The following is an 18,274-nucleotide window of genomic DNA, read 5'->3' as shown; positions in this document are numbered from 1 at the left end:
ATACCCCGATTTCCGTCTTTCTGTAGTCTTGGAAACTATAATAGCTAGAAATTTGGGACTAAGCAGATACAGATTCAATTTGTTTTAGCAGAGCGCTCACTCTGTGTAACACATTCTTAAAGATTGGGTTCGGTGTAAATTGAAATCCAATAATCGTACCATTCACAATATTATTTGAAAAAAGTTATAGATAAAAAGTGATTGGAAAAGTTCATCATGACTAACAATTAATACGTACAAAAATATGTTTCTATGCATGAGTGTAGTGGCGCCGCATTAAAACTATTTCAAACAAAGCTACTTATCATTTTATTGAACAAACAATTAATTAAATTGGTATATGATAGTCGAGGCACTCGACCATAGCGTTCCCTCTTCTTTTTTATGGGACCCAAACCCATGCATACATTTGTTTACCTTTTTTCATTATATTTTTAATGGAAGAATTTACAGTTCTCTTAACATCGATTACAATTAAGTTGAGAGTAATATATATTAATAGCGTTTTACATATGTATAGTTCCTTAATTGCATTTAACACAGAGAGCAGCGTACATAATAATTAATAACAGAAAAAAGCTGCAGATCACTAAAATTTCAATGTTGATTAATTTGTACATATTCGAGAGAGGGTTATCTATCATGTTCAAATATGTATCGAAATCTGCTTAAACTAGTGGGATGCTATATTTAACTCATATGTGACTTGTCTAAATGGTGCAAAATGAAATATTTTATTTCAAACGTTCTTATTTGCATTTACATATATTTATTTTCTCCTTTGCAAAAACATCTACGGTAATAAGCTTAGTAAAAATCTTATTTAGAGATTGATGTCTTATCTTGGAGACTAGTAAACAATACATGGCGAGGGCTGCAGAACTAATAGTGTTCATTTGTTCACAAAGAACGCTGGAGTTGGTGATAAGTTGGGCGGCATCGTTATCATGTTGCCCTGCTGCTGCTGGTGCATCTGCTGTTGTTGCTGACTTCTGGTATTTGTTGCGTATAATTGTTGCTGAAAACTGTGATATTGCTGTGCATACTTTAGATCATTGGAGGAGGGACCGACGAAATTGATGCCGGAGACCCCATTCGTTGGACCAACATTTCCGGCAGCAGACATTAAATTATTATTGCTAGGCCCAATTAATGACTGACCCTGCCCTTGACCTTGGCCTTGCCCCTGCAGCTGGATCTGTCCTTGTGACACTGCAGGTCCAACTCCCAACCCAGTTTGATTTTGACACATTCCGGTGGGCATGTTCTTCAAGTGTTGGGGTTTAGGCTGATTAGACTGTTGTGCTCCTGCAAACATGGGCGGTACCGCGCTGTTGCACGTAGCGTTATTAAAAAACGCTGTGGGATCTCCGACGCAGTCCATACCATCCGACCCATGTGGAAACTGAATCTGCCTGTTAACTGAAGCCTGCATCCGTGGAGCCATTGCATGTGGTCGCATGCCATGCGGACGCATGCCCCGTATCATGGACGGTTGGCCAATATTCATTGCCACGTCATGGCCGGCTAAGCCTCCTTCTTCGTCCATTATAGCCATTTGATTACAATTCTGGAAAAAGTTAATGCCGTTGCCTGCTCCTGGGTTGTTTGGAATCTTGTTCTGGTGCTGCTCGCCGGGAGAGTTCATTAGCATTGGTCCAGACCCAGATCCCACCATCATTCCGGGCATTCCCGGACCACCGTCGCCACCAGATGGAGGACAGATCGGAGAACCGTTACCTACAGAAGCCATTTGTGGGTTAGCATACCTCTGCAAAAACTCTAGACTAGGTGGCATTCGAACATTGCTAGCTCCATTGTTATTGTTGTTGTTGGCGTTTTGGGGCCTTACTGGCATGTACTGTATGGTGTTTGGAGTACTTGCCTTTACCTGTATATTAGGATTGAAGTTCGAACCAAAGCTGACGGGCATTCGACCCATCATTCTTGCACCAGGTGGCAAAACGCCTTGAAAGTTTGGAGAGTTCACTGGCCCAGGAACTGGACCAGGCCCCAGAGGACTCTCTCTTAACACACCATTGGGAGAATTAGGGTTGAAGCCAGGCAGACTATTCGGACCGCCTGGAACGCACATTTTTGGATTCATCATTCGCTGACCCATGGAGTTCATGACGGCATTCATTGGATGGCAGTTATTTTGATTAATAGCATCCATTCCGGGTCCATCTAATCCCGAAATCATTGCATGCTCTATATTGATGTCTGTCGGTCCCGGACCTCCCATCATAGTCATTCCACCAGTGCCGGCCGGACTACCCATACTAGACACGCAACTCGTTAATTGTTGGGACATTTGCGCCAGAGAAGAGATTGGGTCGAAGTTCTGCGTCAGTTTGTTTTGTGGAGGGCGATTACCACTGTTGGGATTCAGCGGAATATTATCGGAACGCCTACTAAACTGTACAGGACCTCCTTGGGCCGGAGCTTGTCGCTGAAAACGAAAAGAAATTCAGAAAGAGAAATTTATACCAGCAATCTTATTACCTCTATCTGCATATTTGGAGTGCCTATTTTATAGGCATTTAATGCTGAATTTGAATTGTTTTGCATATGTGGGTGAGGATTAAAAATCACACCAGGACTGGATGCAGCAAATCTACCTTCTATATTTGCCTCTATAAGACCATTTCCTGGCGACCTTTGACCTTGTGGGCTTGGTCGTCTACTTTTTATGTTGTCACCTGAAAGTAACGAGATTTATTATTTGGGAACAGACTTTTTTGACCAATAGAGTTTTTTATAAGTTATGCTCGTATCAATACAACATGCGTATTGGTTAAGAATAATTTACTAATTATTTTATGTAAATTTCAAATTTTGATAAATTCTTTCTTTCGTTTCAAATCTTTCAGTTAAATTATGGTCTTTTGGTCAATACAAGAACAGCTAAATTAAAGTGTGCGCTTCGGGACTTTAACGTTAAAAGAAGTATGAGACGGAATCTGTAAATGGCCATTTTGTGAATGCTCATTGACCGGAGTGAAAATGACGTAGCTATACATTTTTGATCTTACAGCGAAAGCAAACGTTTTCAAATATGGCACAGATTTTAGTTGCCTGAAAATATCTGGTGTAAATTCTCGTGTTAACCAAAAATGTCTCTTAATTTACTGAACCGAATTCCATTTACAACACAAATTAGAAAAAACACAAATGTAAAAAGTTTTGATTTACTGACCGAACGGTTCCATTTCCTTGGGAGAGAGATGGGACAGCGGAGTACTCGGGTTACTATTTAAATTATGATTGAGTACTCCCGATGATCCACTATTCCGATTCCGATTTTGATTTGACGGCGATGGGGCGTCCGACTGGAAACAATTTTTGTTCACTGACAGCCCTCCCGATGAACCTCCCTGTGACGTCGTCGTAATGGCCGGCGGAGCAGATCCCGATAACGATGTCGCGCCATCCATACTAGGCGAGTTGGTTGGCAAACCCATGGCTGCGCCAGTTGTGCGCGGTGAGGGCAGCGACAGATTGTTTGGACTTGACGGATTGGGCGATTGAGTGGCTATTGGCACTGAAGCAGATCGCTGGGTGGAATGGTATGGAGGTGGAGGTCCCTGCAGAGAACGCACTTGACTACTTGACGTATTGCTGCCTGTTCCAGAAGGGGTGTGCTGAGGAGGGGCGGCAGGTCCAGTCGCTTGTCTGGCTTTTCCCCCCTTTAGGCGCTCCTCGAAGAATTGCTGCTGGATCTTTGACCACTCCATTTGAGCTACTCCCCCTTGGTGTGGATGCGATAGGCTATCTTGACCTGAAAGCTCCTTTGCCATATCCGGTACCGATCCGATGACATTAACATTGCAGTTTGTGTTACCAAACGAAGCCAGCATATCCGTTGAGCTTCCCATCATATTGCCATTTGAAGAGGCAGAGCTCGAGCAGTGCATATTAACGTTTATCGCGCCTGCAGAAGTTCCAGTTACAGGACCGGCTCCTCCTCCAGATCCGCATTGCAGGCTGATCTTTTGACTGTTATTGCAACCCATTACAGCATTGATATCCGATATGACATCGCCAGGAAGCATAACCTCCTCTGGGAGCCCTGAACCTGTCCCCGTCAAAAGCTCCGGTTTCACGTTTCCAGGGATTTGCATTTGCCGCAACTGCGGATTTATTATAGATCCACCGCCACCCGGCATACCCATCATCAAGTCACCCGGCATTTTCGGCATCTGTGAGCTCACAATTGCTCCTACTGAATTTTCATTTTCTGGAAAAAGAAACTGATTCATTTTCTTTAATTTCGCCAGCTGCTCTTCCCGGTGCTGACGCTGTTGTGGTGTAAGGTTTTCGTCTGGAACCTTAACTCCTTGCAGTGAAACAATGTTATTTTCGTGCAGATTTGGGTCGCAGTCTTTAGTGCCTTGGCCCAAATCAACACCAGCTGCTTCCAGTATCTTTATTGCCTGGGACTCGCTGGAAGCAGTCATACTGTCTATATTGTTTCGCGAATTTTGTGCAGCACCACTGGCACCGCTGCTTCCGGGTCCACTCTCCCAGCACATTAGTTCATTCTCGTTGGACAAGGGATCAGCCTGGTCGGCAAAAGAGTTGCTTGGCACATTCACCGAACTACGTTTGCTGTTTTCGTTTTGATTGAACTGGGTTTTCAAGAGGCTTGCAGGCTTTGAATGTGGCTGCTGTTGAGTTATCTTTGATACAGGAGGATTTGGGGGATTTGGTCCTCCTGGTCCCATGCCTATCCATGGCATACCCAAGGCACTGTGGCGCTGCAACTTGTTCATTTTTAGAGGATTTTTCATAAAGAAGTCTTCTAGAAAGTTTTTCGTCGCTGGCTGGGTGCAGTGATACGCAATAATGGTTTGGAACTGACCACTCAAAACCGATTCGGCTCCTTTGTTAGCCAGTTGAGTTGAAAATACAAATATGTGATTCTGCTGTTGCATGTAATCTAAGCAATTACTGCCACCGGAGGATGGCACATTGCCGTTTCCCGTCAAAAGGTTACCACCCCCAGGTCCAGTTCCAGCTCCAACTCCCGTTCCAGCACTGGATTGGGACGTGTTCATGCCGATCGCTAATATGCTCGAAATGGGCGGGTTACTTAAAGATTCACTGATAATATCAGAGTTTAGCGGATTGCAGCTAACGCCTTCAATGCCCATTTCGTCATTACTTATTGCCAAGGAAGGCTTCTTTTCCGGGATACTGTCGGTTGAATTTCTTTCTATTTTTACTAAATTAATTAAAAGGAAGAGATGTTCTTAAAATATCCATAGAGATAATTCTGTTTAAAATCATTTTTTTCTATAATAAATACAATTTTTTTGTCATTTCATTATCTTATTGTCGAGTTGTTCAGTGCAAAATAAATTCATATATGATATTGATAAATATGATTTCAGTTGTAATACCTTTGCAGAGGGTACTGCAACTCAGTGAAGGAGACGTTTCCAACCCTTTCATTGTATATATTCTTGATAAGACTAGTCAAACTATATAAGTCGGATCGAGCCGAACCGGACAGCCATATCCTCAACTCTGTTTTTTTCACTTCTATCGCCCCACCTAGCCAACATGGCCAACTAGCCCATTGCCCCTGACTTGGTGGCGTATAGCGAAAACAGCTAATTTGCTGAATGTGGTGTGCAATCTCGCTTGAATTGCAATATATTGGTTATTATTTGGTTATAACTTTTTAATGACTGGTTCGATTTTGATAATTTTTGGTTGTATAAGGGTATTCATAAAAAGATCAAACTAATATTTAGACGGGTTTTAGTGTTATAGGAGTTTGTGGACGTTAGAGTGGGCGTGGCACCCTGCTGAAACAAACTTGCGCTGCGCAGGAAGCCCAAGAATCTCAGCGTTCATGCGGACAGACTGACGGATGGACAGACTGACTTGGCTAGATCTTTGTTTTTTTATACTTTATGGGGTCGGAAACTCTTTCTTCTACCTGTTTACTTTCCGGCAAATCTTGTATACCCTATTACTATACGACTAACGGGAATAATTAATAGAAAACAAACAATCCAAAGTATCTATGCCCTTGCAGATAAAAAACAACAAAGAATGCTAGCTTCGAAAATCCGAAGTTTCTATGCCCTTGCAGGTCGTTCCCTTGAGAGCATTGTATGTACAGAGCTTTCCTACTTTTCGAAAACTAAAAACTAATTAGAGAAATATTAAGATTATGTTCAATTTCAATTAACTACCGTATATGTTCACCGAAATCCGATCGTTCCTATGGCAGCTATTTGATAATTACATCCGTTTTTTAAAATTTTATTCGAAATATTAAAAGAATGATATAAGTTAATATGTCAAAGAACACCGAAGATATCATTTCTAAAACTTTTTTCAAAATATTTTTTGAATATTTCGTTATGGTTTATAGTACATAGTTGTAAGATCCGGCTCGTTCCGACTTATATACTACTACCTGCAATTGAAATATGACTTTTGGGAAGGTTTCATCCCGATAGCTTTAAAACTTAGACTCTACTTGCGTAGAAACGGACAGACGGACATAGCAAGATCGACTCGTCTAGTGATGCTGTTAGAGAATATATGTATATATTTACTTTACGAGGTCGGACTGAAATCATTATACCCTCTGCAAGGGGTTAAAAATTGTAGCTTCGTTATTTTTGATCATATTCTCGCAGATTCTGGGGTACTCTCTTTTATACGATTTCAAAATTTCGAATAAAATTGTTTTTTAATTGAACGACTATTTGATAAACAGTTGGTCAAGTAATTCTATGAATTTGCAAATGTTAAAATAAATATAACCAAAAACTTGATTTTTGGCATTTGTCTTTTGGAATATTACGTATTGAATTATTATCTTTCCGATTGCATATTACAAACACCAAATTGCAACAGCGCAAAAACAACAATATAACAAATATTCAATGTACAAAGTGCAAGCAATTGTATGACTTATAGTCATAGCTTGCAAACTGCAACACTGCAACTTACAAAGTGCATGCAAACATGGTTCGAAAATAAAGACTTTCCTCAGGCGTTAGGATCCACCATAAATGTGAATTTCTATAACATTTCAAAAAATTAATGAGAAAATAATATGAAAACAAGCAGGAACGATAAAGTCAAGTTCTTCGACCATCAGATACGCGTTACTTTGTTTCAAACAAATTTAAATTCCAGGGCATTTCGACTAGCGCGGTTCACACCACTGATGCCAGCGACACGGCACCTAGCGGACGGTAGCGATAATGCCGAATAATACTAAAGCCTTTTTAACTTAGAGAGTCATAACTTTTAAGATAATTACACGATTGGTAAAAATTTTAGCATTTTGGTATTGATCAATAAAATGTATTTCAAGTTACACTGAAACAAAATCTTCAAGAATGTGGGCATCAAATGGACTTAAGCGTTATGGTTGTAGCTTTTACAATTTCCGAGAACTCAGCGTTCATACGGAAAGACGGATATAGCTTGATCGAAAACAATTCCTTCCGCGTGTTACATACTTTTCGACGGACCTAATAAACCGTTTGTTGTTTTTAACCATATTTCCTTTTACTCTGGGGTAGGGACTTATTTTAAGTTTTCAGAATTTATAATTATACCCGTTACTCGTAGAGTAAAAGGGTATACTAGATTCGTCGGAAAGTATGTAACAGGCAGAAGGAAGCGTTTCCGACCCCATAAAGTATATATATTCTTGATCAGGATCACTAGCCGAGTCGATCTAGCCATGTCCGTCTGTCCGTCTGTCCGTCTGTCTGTCCGGATGAACGCTGAGATCTCGGAAACTATGAGAGCTAGGCTATTAAAATTTGGCGTACAGATTCCTGAGCTTCTTACGCAGCGCAAGTTTGTTTCAGTAGACTGCCACGCCCACTCTAACGCCCACAAACCGCCCAAAACTGTAACTCCTACAGTTTTGATGCTAGACAGAAAATTTTAACTGAAATGTATTGTTCTCATCAATACCTATCGATTGACCTAAAAAAAAGTTTGCCACGCCCACTTAAACGCCCACAAACCGCGAAAACCTGTGACGCCCACAATTTGCATGCTAGATAAAAAATTTTAACTGAAATGTATTGGTGTCGTCAATACCTATCGATTGATCCAAAAATAAATTTGCCACGCCCACTCTAACGCCCATAACGCTTAAATCTGTCTACCGCCGGTAGGTGGCGCATTTTAATTTCGCTTTGCTGCTTGCATATCTCCATTTCCCTTTGAGTAACGGGTATCTGATAGTCGAGGTACTCGACTATAGCGTTCTTCCTTGTTTTTTATGAATAAATCGGAAAACTATATAATATAGCTTCAATAAAATATAGGTATACTTATATTTTTATGCAATACTGTGGGCAAAAGGTAAGATGCATTTTCAACTTAAGCTTAGCGGTTCTAACAGTTGGGACTGGTTCTTTGTTTATTGAATTGGCGGCAGGGCTGCTTATAACATCTGGGCCAAATTTCATGTCTATGCCATTATCAGTAATAAATGCACGCCCGTTTACCAACCGACCGTTATTCAATTTTTAGACCAAAAGCACTCAATTTCTTGCAAAAAAAATTGTCGCGTTGATTTGCATGAAACTATGCTTTCTGGGAGAAGAGACTTTGATTTATGCTTACAACCCTGCAACAACTGACCAATCAAGTGATTGTCGTACTATAAGGCAAGGCCAGACAGAAAAGAGCACGTCAAAGTCTTTTAAAAATCAAGGTCATGATGACAGTTTTACTTTTTGCTCACATTTAATTGCATGATTCAGATTTCAGCTGCAATGATATATCAACTTCGGCTTGCTTTATTTGAAAGCATGCATTATTGTAATAACTATACTTTATAAAGACAAAAATCCAAAAAGTTAGATTACAAATATTAATAATTTTGTATTAGGGGTGCCACACAAATCGCTTGACGCTGGATTCAGTGCTCTCTTATAGGAGATAGCCGTTTAGGACAATTGCTATCCAGTTGACACAGACCATTAAAAACAAGAAAAGAAGTTAACTTCGGCACGCCGAAGTTTTTATACCCTTGCAGGTCGTTCCCGCCGGAGCGTTGTTTGTATAGAGCTTTCCGATAACTAAAAACTAAATATAAAAATTGTAAGATATTTTTCCATTTAAGTTTATTACCGACCATGCTTACCGAAAACAAAATATAACGGTCTAAGTATTATTTTGGCATTAATTAAACAATTTCATATTATTTTCTCACTAATTTTCCGATCGTTCCTATGGCTTCTTTATGATATAGCCGACCGATTTTCATAAAATTAAATTTAACAAAAGTTAAATATACTCATAATTTGAACTTACTTCTTGTAAACTTTTGGCATCAATGGAAAGGTAATTTAAATGCCGTTTGAATAATACAATACATTTCTAAACCCATTCAGTATTTATTGAAAAGGACGAATTTGTGTAAATCTACATTTAAATCTACATTTTAAACTTTTTCCTCGACCTGAAAACTTAAATTTGTTGATGCAAAAAGTTTCTTCAAACAAAAATAATAGAAACTGCAAAAAGAATTTTTCAAAAATCATTTTGTTTATATTTTTGATGATTTTTTGAAAATGTTTAGAAACGTGAATTTGAGTTTTCTGTTTTCATACAAATTTTTTCGACATTGTCACCTTCAAAAAATCATAAAAAGCATTTCTTAAGATAAGAACAATGTTTTTAAATTTATGCCTTTGAAAAAATTCAATTATTTGTCAAGGGCTGGATGTTTTATGGACCTTTTTTAAATTTAACGCAAAAATTCCTTTGTTTTATCCTTTAAAAAATTAAAATACTTGTAAACTAAAACCTGATGTATGAATTGGATCTCTACTACATATATAATCATGAGTCATTTTACTTTAGCAAGATCTTTCTATTAACAATTTTTTAATCAATACATTTCACAAGTTCAATAAAATGTAAAATCCTCTTAAATTGTGTCTCGCTAATTTAATAAGAGATCATTTGTATCCTGAAGAATGACGTTTCTCATGGCTATTAACTGTTATTCAAGTCAATGAGGGCAACATTATTCCATAATTAGACTTACCTGACGTAGCGGAGATGTCCTGTGAATTACCAATGGAACCAAATCCGACAGGTGACATGTTTGGAGAGTGATTTTCTCTTTCTTCTTTTTTCATATTTACTAAGTTGCCCAAGCTGTCGGAGGGTTCTTCCTTAATAGCAATGCCAATGGAAAGAACGGATGTGGGTCCTGTTCCACACCCGGTTCCAGGAGCGATGCCTTTCGCTTTATTAGATCCTTTTTCTGTTGAGAAATCATCAAAAATGTAGTGTACAATGGGAACAAGAAGAACCGCTATAGTCGAATGCCTGGACTATGGGATACCTGTTACCTGTTACCTTTATTAAAGGTTTAGAAAAATCAATGTTTTAATTTCTATCGAATTAACATTTCTACATTTATCTGCTGCTTCTTACGTCCGATTTGAAGTTTTTTTCGTTCTGATAAAAATTGTCTTCGTGATTTTTGCCTTGACCTGATTACAAAAGGGCACTAAAAATTGTTTGTATGGTATAAATTTAATTTAAGTGTAAGGAGGTATAGCAAATGTTATTGATAAACGTAGTTTTTTTTAGATATTCGCCGCCAAATTAGCATGTTTTTCAAAAATAGCAAGAAAAGAAGATAACTTTTTTTAATACAAATTACAGATATTTCTGTAAAAGATAATGTTCCATTTCAATGTACTACCGCATATGTTTACCGAAAACGAAATACGTATTTATTATTTTGACAATAATTTTCCGATCGTTCTAGTGACAGCTTTATGATAAAATCGTCCGATTTTTTTCAAATTTTATTCGAGATTCTGTATTATTACTCTGCAATGATATTCCCAAGAGTAGAATAGTATGCCAAAAAACACCGAAGTTAAAATATACGTTCCGACTTATATACTACGTTCAATAGAATTATGACTTTTGGGAAGGTTTCAGCCCGTTAGCTTTAAAACTAAGAGACTTGTTTGCGTTGAAACGGACGGATAGACGGACATGGCTAGATGGACTCGTCTAGTGATCCTGATCAAGTATATAACTACATTATAGGGTCGCTTATAAATATTTCTGATGAATCTAGTTTGCACTTATACTTGACGAGTAGCGGATATAATAAACGTTTTTTTTTACTTTGGACGGAAAGCCGTTAAGTAAAGCGATCATAATTTTAGTTTTTTATGCTTGGTGTATTAAAGATAGGATGATGGATAAAATATTGAAAATTTTGTTTACCACGAATTTAACTTATATGTTATACGTATTTTTAGCTTTATATAAATAATTTCAGAAAACAATTTAACTAATGGGGAGAGCCTGTCCGAATGTATGTAAGCATGAGCAAATGTCAAGGCAGTCTTACCGACATCCTCGTCCTTTACACTGCTTTTCTTTTTCTTGGCCTGCTCGTCACTATCGACCATTTGAGTAAGCCCCACTGTAGCAGACACACTGCTGCTATTCGAGTGTTCACTGGTATTGTTTGGAGAGGCAACCAGGCACGAGTTGACGCTATTTGAGGAGTTTTGCCTCAGTGTCGGTGTACCAACAGCAGAGGTCAAAGAAGAGGATTGTCCCTCGACTGGAATATTTCCACCTCCTCCGGTTCCGTTGCCACCAGTCGAAGTGGCGACTCCTTTATCACTACTTAAAAGTCCGTTTTTCTCTGCTCCTTCGTCTGTCATCACTTTAATTTGATCTGGAAGCACAGCCAATTGGTACTTCGTAAAGGGAAAGTAGAAAACAGGACTTACCCGGAGACAGAGTGGGTTCGTTTTTAGTAGTCTTCGGAGAGCTCCTGCTGGTGCCCGCGACCCCATTCCCGATCCCTACTCCAGATGCACTTGTTGAAGCATCGGCGTTCGGTTGCGACTGTGACTGTGTTTGGGCTGGACTGTGGGGCATTGTTGTCGAGAGCATTGTAGTCGAGCCTACATGGACCAATTGGGTGTCTCCCTACAAATCGAACTTTCTCAGACCGTCCCGGTGGCTAAATGCTCGAGTTCTTCATAAAAGCCATTGTTTTGGCTGTTTGGGGTTTCTGGCAGTTAGACAACGTAACGCTAGCACACTATTAAACTTATGTGTGAGTTTTCAACTCTCAAATTATACACGAAACAGAGCCTGATGTTTCAGTTGCGATCATTATGAGCGCTAGCAGTGGTCTATGACCTATTATTATGCTTTTAAATTCTTTTGTGTTCAACTTGTTCAGTTTCACAATTTTATGTATACATATGTATGTACTATCAACACTTGTGAACAACTTATTCGTCATTAGTATTTGCACGTTAAAAGATGAGAAGTTTCTGTATTTCGCGAACGGGCCATAAGTAATCACTATCATAAGTGGAAAAGTTCTTTAGAAAATGAAATTAATCTGCATAACTAGTGAAATACTAAAATATAAAAATAAGAAATTACTGTCTTTGAGAGTGACCAGCCCACGACAATGTGCACATACCAATCCTCCCAACCACAAAGTACAACACACCGAATTACTAAATCTGGTAGATTTTTAAAAGCCGCAAATTTACTGAAAGGCCTAGTACTAGTAGTCAAATAGAAAAACACTTTCACTAGTCTAACATTACTCAGAGCTCCTTCAACTAAGCAGTTTTTCATTTTGTACTTTAAAAATGTTTATTGTAAGCCTTTGTTTATTAAAAAATTTGTTTGCATATTTTCATTTCATTGTTTTTTTTAGTTATCCGCTGTCAACAAACACAGACCAGTATGGGTGAAAGAAAATCCAGTTTGCGTGAATTCTAAACATTCGGTCACACTTCATGGAATACGTTTTTTGACAAAGGTTATACCCTATTCACACACAGGGGCTTTCGCTTCAGCGACCAAATTCCGCATTAGTGACATTTTCTTTCATAGGAATACACTTGCTAGAAGGAGGCCGGAAAAGTCGCTACGACTCGCTGCAGCGGAGAATGGGACCGCGCACGCAAATCGATTCAGTATTCCGGTGTTTTCTTTAGTATTTTCAAAGAAGATTTTTGTACTTGGCGCTTCGGGATTTTTTGAGAAGGAAATTGTTGTTGGTGCAGGCCCAATGAGCCTTCTAACGGCTTAGGAGGTGGCCAGCCAATGATCTCATATTGAGCACATATTTTGCAATGCTCTTTTTTAGGGAAATGACCAACCTCCAGCTTATGTCCTTCTTGGCAAGACCTGGCACCTGTTGCACAAAAACATACATTATTAATCTAAAGCCTAGTACTCACATCGACGAAAGCCGCGAACTAACCATAGGAGTGAGCAAGAGGCAAATACGCGGCAAACGCTTTTCGTCGGGTCTGCTGTTCAGCGCGGTACTCAGATGAGCTAAGGAAATACCAGAAAAAATACCAGACTTAGCAAGTGAATTTCGATGAACGCCGTTAGCCGCGTCCCAAAGAATAAGAAATTTAATCTTTGGCGGTGTGGAAACTACATATTAAACATGGAAGGAAATCCCCAAAACCGACTGCAGGAGGTCAGTGCAGATAAAATACGAAATGAAATATTTACTTATTTACTTATCGCCAATGGATAAATCTATTAATATAAGTATATTTTTATCAGAACCACCAGTTATACGATACCACCACCACCAGCTACTTGGCAGCTTAAGCGGAGCTGGACGACGCGCTGGCTTCAATAGGGATGAGGAAAATAGGGCGCCAGCTAAGGAACAGTAGGAGAAGCCATAGCCAGCCATTGCCAGGATGCTGGGCGACTTTCTGCAGCATCAGCGGATCACCCCGTCCCCAATCCGGCTTCCACTTTCTCAAGGTCCAATATGCCAATTGGGACTCGGAGCTGGACTGTGGTGGCTCGGGAAAGATGGCTAAGCATCCGTGTGACGAGAAGGAAGCTTTAAACTATTCATTTATATAAATAAAAACATTCGTTGAACATTCCTTTTTTTAATTTTTGTTTCTTTGTGCACCAGCAGACTCTTCTTTTTAAATGGCTGCAATTGATTTGTTTTCCGTTTGCTGCTTGACAGTAAGACCATGCTAAATGCATTGCGGGTGAACTTTGAAAACATCGGTCACACTACAAAGAACAAGATTTTTCGACTAATGAAACTCTTAGCTTAAAGAAAAAGGCATTTAAAGGCACATCCACCTCCTAAAATTGTTATTTAAAAATTGGTATTGTCACAGAATCGTATGCAAGGAAGGTTTTATAAATACTTACAAAGATCCAAACGATATTAACTTCTGAACAATCTCACGGCGTCACTGTTGGCTCAAAATAGTCAATAGAATGAAAATCTCATCCTAATTTAATTTGCTAATAGCAATGAAATAATCATTTGGCGCTGAGAACATTCCACATGTTAGCACACAAATTGTATTAAGCTTTGCACTTTTTCGGAGCAACTAATTTTCACGCCATCTTCCTTCGGATACGAGTTGATTATGTCGATCAGCTGTTTGCTTCAGCGACTCTCTATGTAAACGAGAATCCGCTTAAAATTGCAACAGCGACTTAAAGCAGCTGTGTGCGGAGGCTATTATACTGGGCTAACAGATAAATCTGTTCCAGATTCAAGGCTTTCTGCATTTTCTAAAGGAAATACGTACTAGAAAGAGGCCGGAAAATGACGCTACAACTCGCTTCTTCGGAAAACGGGAGCGCATACGAAAATCGATTCAGTGTTTTTGCTCAGTATTTTTTACAAGTTTGGGTGATTTTCGTTAAAAAAACTGAGTAAAAGCAGCGATTTTTCCGTCTCTTTCTAGTAAGTGTATTTCCTATTGAAGAAAAAGTCGATGAAGCGGAAACCTCCTCTGTGCGAATAGGGTATATCTCCCAAAATGGGACAATTTGTTTCGTGAAGAAAATATGTAATCAATGATACGTCTTATAAATATTTTCAAGGATCTTGTTAGAACACAAAACAATTTTGTCCTTTGTGTGTGCCGACCGCTGTTCCACACTGTCTATGAAGCGAAAGAGGCTAAGCAGAGCTAGTCCTTATGCTAAATGGGAAGAAGGCGACCCCTGGTCTAAATTGATATAATTTGTTGAAGTTGCAAGGACGTAACTTTTTCAAGGAGGCTGTGCGTTCTCAATAGATCCTGATGCCTGAACCGAACATCGGTTTTTTACCCAATTTTCCAACAGCAGTGGTGAAATTATTTTTGGTGTGGAACATATTCCACTTTTTCTGTAACTACGGCTTAATATAAGAATAGCTTTCCGTTTAAAATTTGAACAGAGATCTCTGGCGGAGGTGTGCAGGGGCTATACCTCGAGTTTAAAAATGGGCACACTGTATGCGCGTCCGTTTACACGACACCAATATTTATTTAAGCCTAGTACGCGAAAACCGCGAGCTAACTATAGGAGCGAGCGATAGGCAAATACGCGGCTAACGTTTTCGTCGTGTCTGTTTTTCAGCGCGGTACTCAAAAGAGCTAAGGAAATACCAGAAAAAATACCAGGTTTAGCGAGTGAATGTTGATGAACGCAGTTAGCGGCGGCCCAAAGAAGATGAAATTTAATCTTTGGCGTGTTCGTGCAAAGGCGGTGTGGAAACTATAAATTAATAAGAAAGAGCGCTGTTAGAGTGGGCGTGGCAAATTTAATCGACAGGTATTGACGAGACCAATACATTTCAGTTAAAATTTTTATTCTAGCATAAAAACTGTAGGAGCCACAGTTTTGGGCGGTTTGTGGGCGTTAGAGTGGGCGTGGCACTCTGCTGAAACAACCTTGCGCTGCGTAAGAAGCTCAGGAATCTGCACGCCAAGTCTCAATAGCCTAGCACTTATAGTTTCCGAGATCTCAGCGTTCATCCGGACAGACGGACATGGCTAGATCGACTCGGCTAGTGATCCTGATCAAGAATATATATACTTTATGGGGTCGGAAACGCTTCCTTCTGCCTGTTACATACTTTCCGAAGAATCTAGTATACCCTTTTACTCTACGAGTAACGGGTATATAAATGGAAGGAAATCACCACAGTCTACTGCATGAGGTCAGTGCAGATGAAATAGGACGCCAAATCCAAGCTTATGCCCTTTATTGTGGGATTTCACCGACAGGAAGCAATTCCACAAAAGGGGTAAATTCGCAGAATAGTTGAAGTGCTGGAGGAGATCCACTAGAGAAACCCAGCGGGAAGGAACATGCCGAGCGGGACTTCGATCTCTACATGGACATCGTGCCGGGCGCGTCCTCGCAAAGTAAGATCTATCCAAAAGAATTTGGTTGCGTTGTGCTAATAAAAGTATCTTTTTACCACCAGTAACACAATCTCCGCCGACCATTCCATTAGGTCCGCAGTCCTACCACCACCACCAGCTACTAGCCAGCTTAAGCGGAGCTGGAGGACGCCCTGGCATCTATAGGGAGGAGGTAAATAGGGCGCCCGCTAAGGAACAGTTGGAGAAGCATCAGCGGATCAACCCCGTTCCCAATCCGACTTCTACTTCCTCAAGGTCCAATATGCCTATTGAGATTCGGCGCGGGAAAAATGGCGAAGCACCCGTGGGACGATAAAAATCTTTTTACTACTAATTTACATAAATAAACCCATTCGTTGAACATTGCATTTAATTTTAGTTTCTTTGTGCACCAGCAGACTTTTCTTTTTAAATTGCTCCAATAGATTTGTTTTCCGTTTGGCAACAAACTCAGCTGCTTGACAGTAATACCGAGCTACATGCATTGCGGGTGAACTTTGGAAATTTCGCAGACACTACAAAGAATACGATTTTTCGACTAGTGAAACTCTTAGTCGATCTAAGTACTAGGCTAAACCATAGGAGTAACAGGGAAATAGGCGGCTTACGCTCTTCGTCTGGTGTGTTTTTCACCGCGGTACTCAGATGAGCTTAGGAAATACCAGAAAAAATACCATACTTCGTGAGTGAATTCTGATGTACGCCGTTAGCCACCGCGCAAATAATCAGAAATTTGATCTTTGTTCGTCCAGAAGCTGGGAACTCGTTCCACACATGGACTTCTTGTCGACTATAGTGTTCTCTCTTGTTTTTATTTTAATTTCTTTGTGCACCAGCAGGCTCGTCTTTTAAAATTGCTCCAATTCATATGCTTCCGTTTGTCAACAATCCTAGGTGCTTGATACTAAAGCCTAGTACTCAGATCGGCTAAGAGTTTCACTAGTTGAATAATTATATTCATTGTTGAATGACCCAAGTTTTCAAAGTTCACCCGCCATGCATGTAGCATTGTCTTACTGTCAAGCAGCTGGGTTTGTTTTGTTGACGATGTCAAAAAGACGAATCTGCTGATGCACAAAGAAATAGGTATACATGGAATGTTCAAAGGATGTTTTTATTTTGGTTTATTAATAGTTTAAGGCTTCCATCTCGTGTCGCAGATGCTTCACCATCTTTTCCGCGCCAGGAAATCGTACAGCATCTTGGCAATGGCTGGTAATGACTCCTCCAGCTGTCCCTTAGCGGGCTGCCCTTTTTTCCTCCTCCCTATATAGGCCAGCGCGTCGTCCACCCGCGTTTTAGCTGGCAACTAGCTGGTGAAGTCCAGCGACTCCCCAATAGAGAGTTCGTTGGGGAGCAAACTGATGGTTCTGCTAAAAAGATACTTATATTTCCACAACGTAACCAAATTCTTGTGGCCAATCCATGAAAGAAGCGAGTTCCCACTCGGAATCCTTCTAACCAATGGGTTTCTCGATTGGATTATCTTCAGCACTTCCATTCTTCTGCGGGTTTCCCCTGTTGTGGTATTGCTACCTGTGGGTCAAGTCTCACAATTCTGGGCAACAGCTTGGATTAGGTGTTCATTTTCGTCTGCACTGACCCCTGCAGGCGTTTTTGGGGGTTTCCTTCCATTTTAAATTTTAGGTTCTCACACCTCATTTGTACGAACACACCGAAACTTTAAATTTCGAAATTCTTTGCGCTTCGGCTAACAATCGTTCAATCAAAAATAGCTCAAGAAATCAGGTAGTTTTTCTGGAATTTTCTTAGCTTATCTGAGTACCGCGGTGAAGAAGCACCCCTACGAAAGCCGTCTATTTACCTCTCGCTCTCTCCTATAGGTGGCACTCGGTTTTTGTAGATGTAACTACTAGGCTTTAATGTGTAACCTTTATGTTAGAGCAGCAGTCGGCAGAGTCCCATTAAGCGGGCATAGGGAATAACAGCGTAGAACAGCTGTCGTCATTCACCCATCAACAAGCTGCTTCCACCATTGGCCTTATTAGAGATTTTTAGTGCTCAAAAAAAGACTTTAAAGGTGCTCAATG

At 40.0% G+C, this 18,274-nt stretch overlaps 1 protein-coding gene and 2 long non-coding RNA genes across 5 annotated transcripts; 1 reads left to right on the top strand and 2 right to left on the bottom strand.

Annotated features, from left to right (window-relative positions):
- Nucleotides 1–408: 408 nt before the first annotated feature.
- On the bottom strand, nucleotides 409–12,460 carry lgs (BCL9 domain-containing protein legless). The gene is made up of 6 exons (XM_017088651.4): nucleotides 11,781–12,460; nucleotides 11,390–11,725; nucleotides 10,055–10,276; nucleotides 3,200–5,227; nucleotides 2,506–2,702; nucleotides 409–2,452 (listed from the first exon to the last, which is right to left on the bottom strand). Exons 1-6 carry the CDS (start codon nucleotides 11,944–11,946, stop codon nucleotides 893–895), a joined length of 4,509 nt encoding a protein of 1,502 aa, XP_016944140.2. The 5' UTR covers nucleotides 11,947–12,460; the 3' UTR covers nucleotides 409–892.
- A 114-nt stretch (nucleotides 12,461–12,574) lies between these two features.
- Nucleotides 12,575–13,986, top strand: LOC118879764 (uncharacterized). Of its 2 annotated transcripts, XR_005016108.3 has the most exons (4): nucleotides 12,575–12,674; nucleotides 12,734–12,838; nucleotides 12,913–13,513; nucleotides 13,603–13,986. It is a non-coding gene; the product is annotated as an uncharacterized lncRNA (long non-coding RNA). The 2 variants fall into 2 exon arrangements; XR_010654690.2 differs by having other exon boundaries at nucleotides 12,622–12,838; nucleotides 13,603–13,983.
- Nucleotides 13,987–17,316: 3,330 nt separating this feature from the next.
- LOC136117232 (uncharacterized) lies at nucleotides 17,317–18,164 on the bottom strand. 2 transcript variants are annotated; one of them, XR_011604550.1, is made up of 2 exons: nucleotides 17,686–18,164; nucleotides 17,317–17,596 (listed from the first exon to the last, which is right to left on the bottom strand). It is a non-coding gene; the product is annotated as an uncharacterized lncRNA (long non-coding RNA). The 2 variants fall into 2 exon arrangements; XR_010654634.2 differs by having other exon boundaries at nucleotides 17,317–17,593.
- Nucleotides 18,165–18,274: the final 110 nt, after the last annotated feature.

This window comes from Drosophila suzukii, chromosome 4 (genome assembly GCF_043229965.1).
Source record: "Drosophila suzukii chromosome 4, CBGP_Dsuzu_IsoJpt1.0, whole genome shotgun sequence".
Lineage (NCBI taxonomy): Eukaryota > Metazoa > Arthropoda > Insecta > Diptera > Drosophilidae > Drosophila > Drosophila suzukii.
The sequence above is the reverse complement of the archived record's forward strand: the minus strand, read 5'-3'. Positions and strand labels throughout refer to the sequence as shown.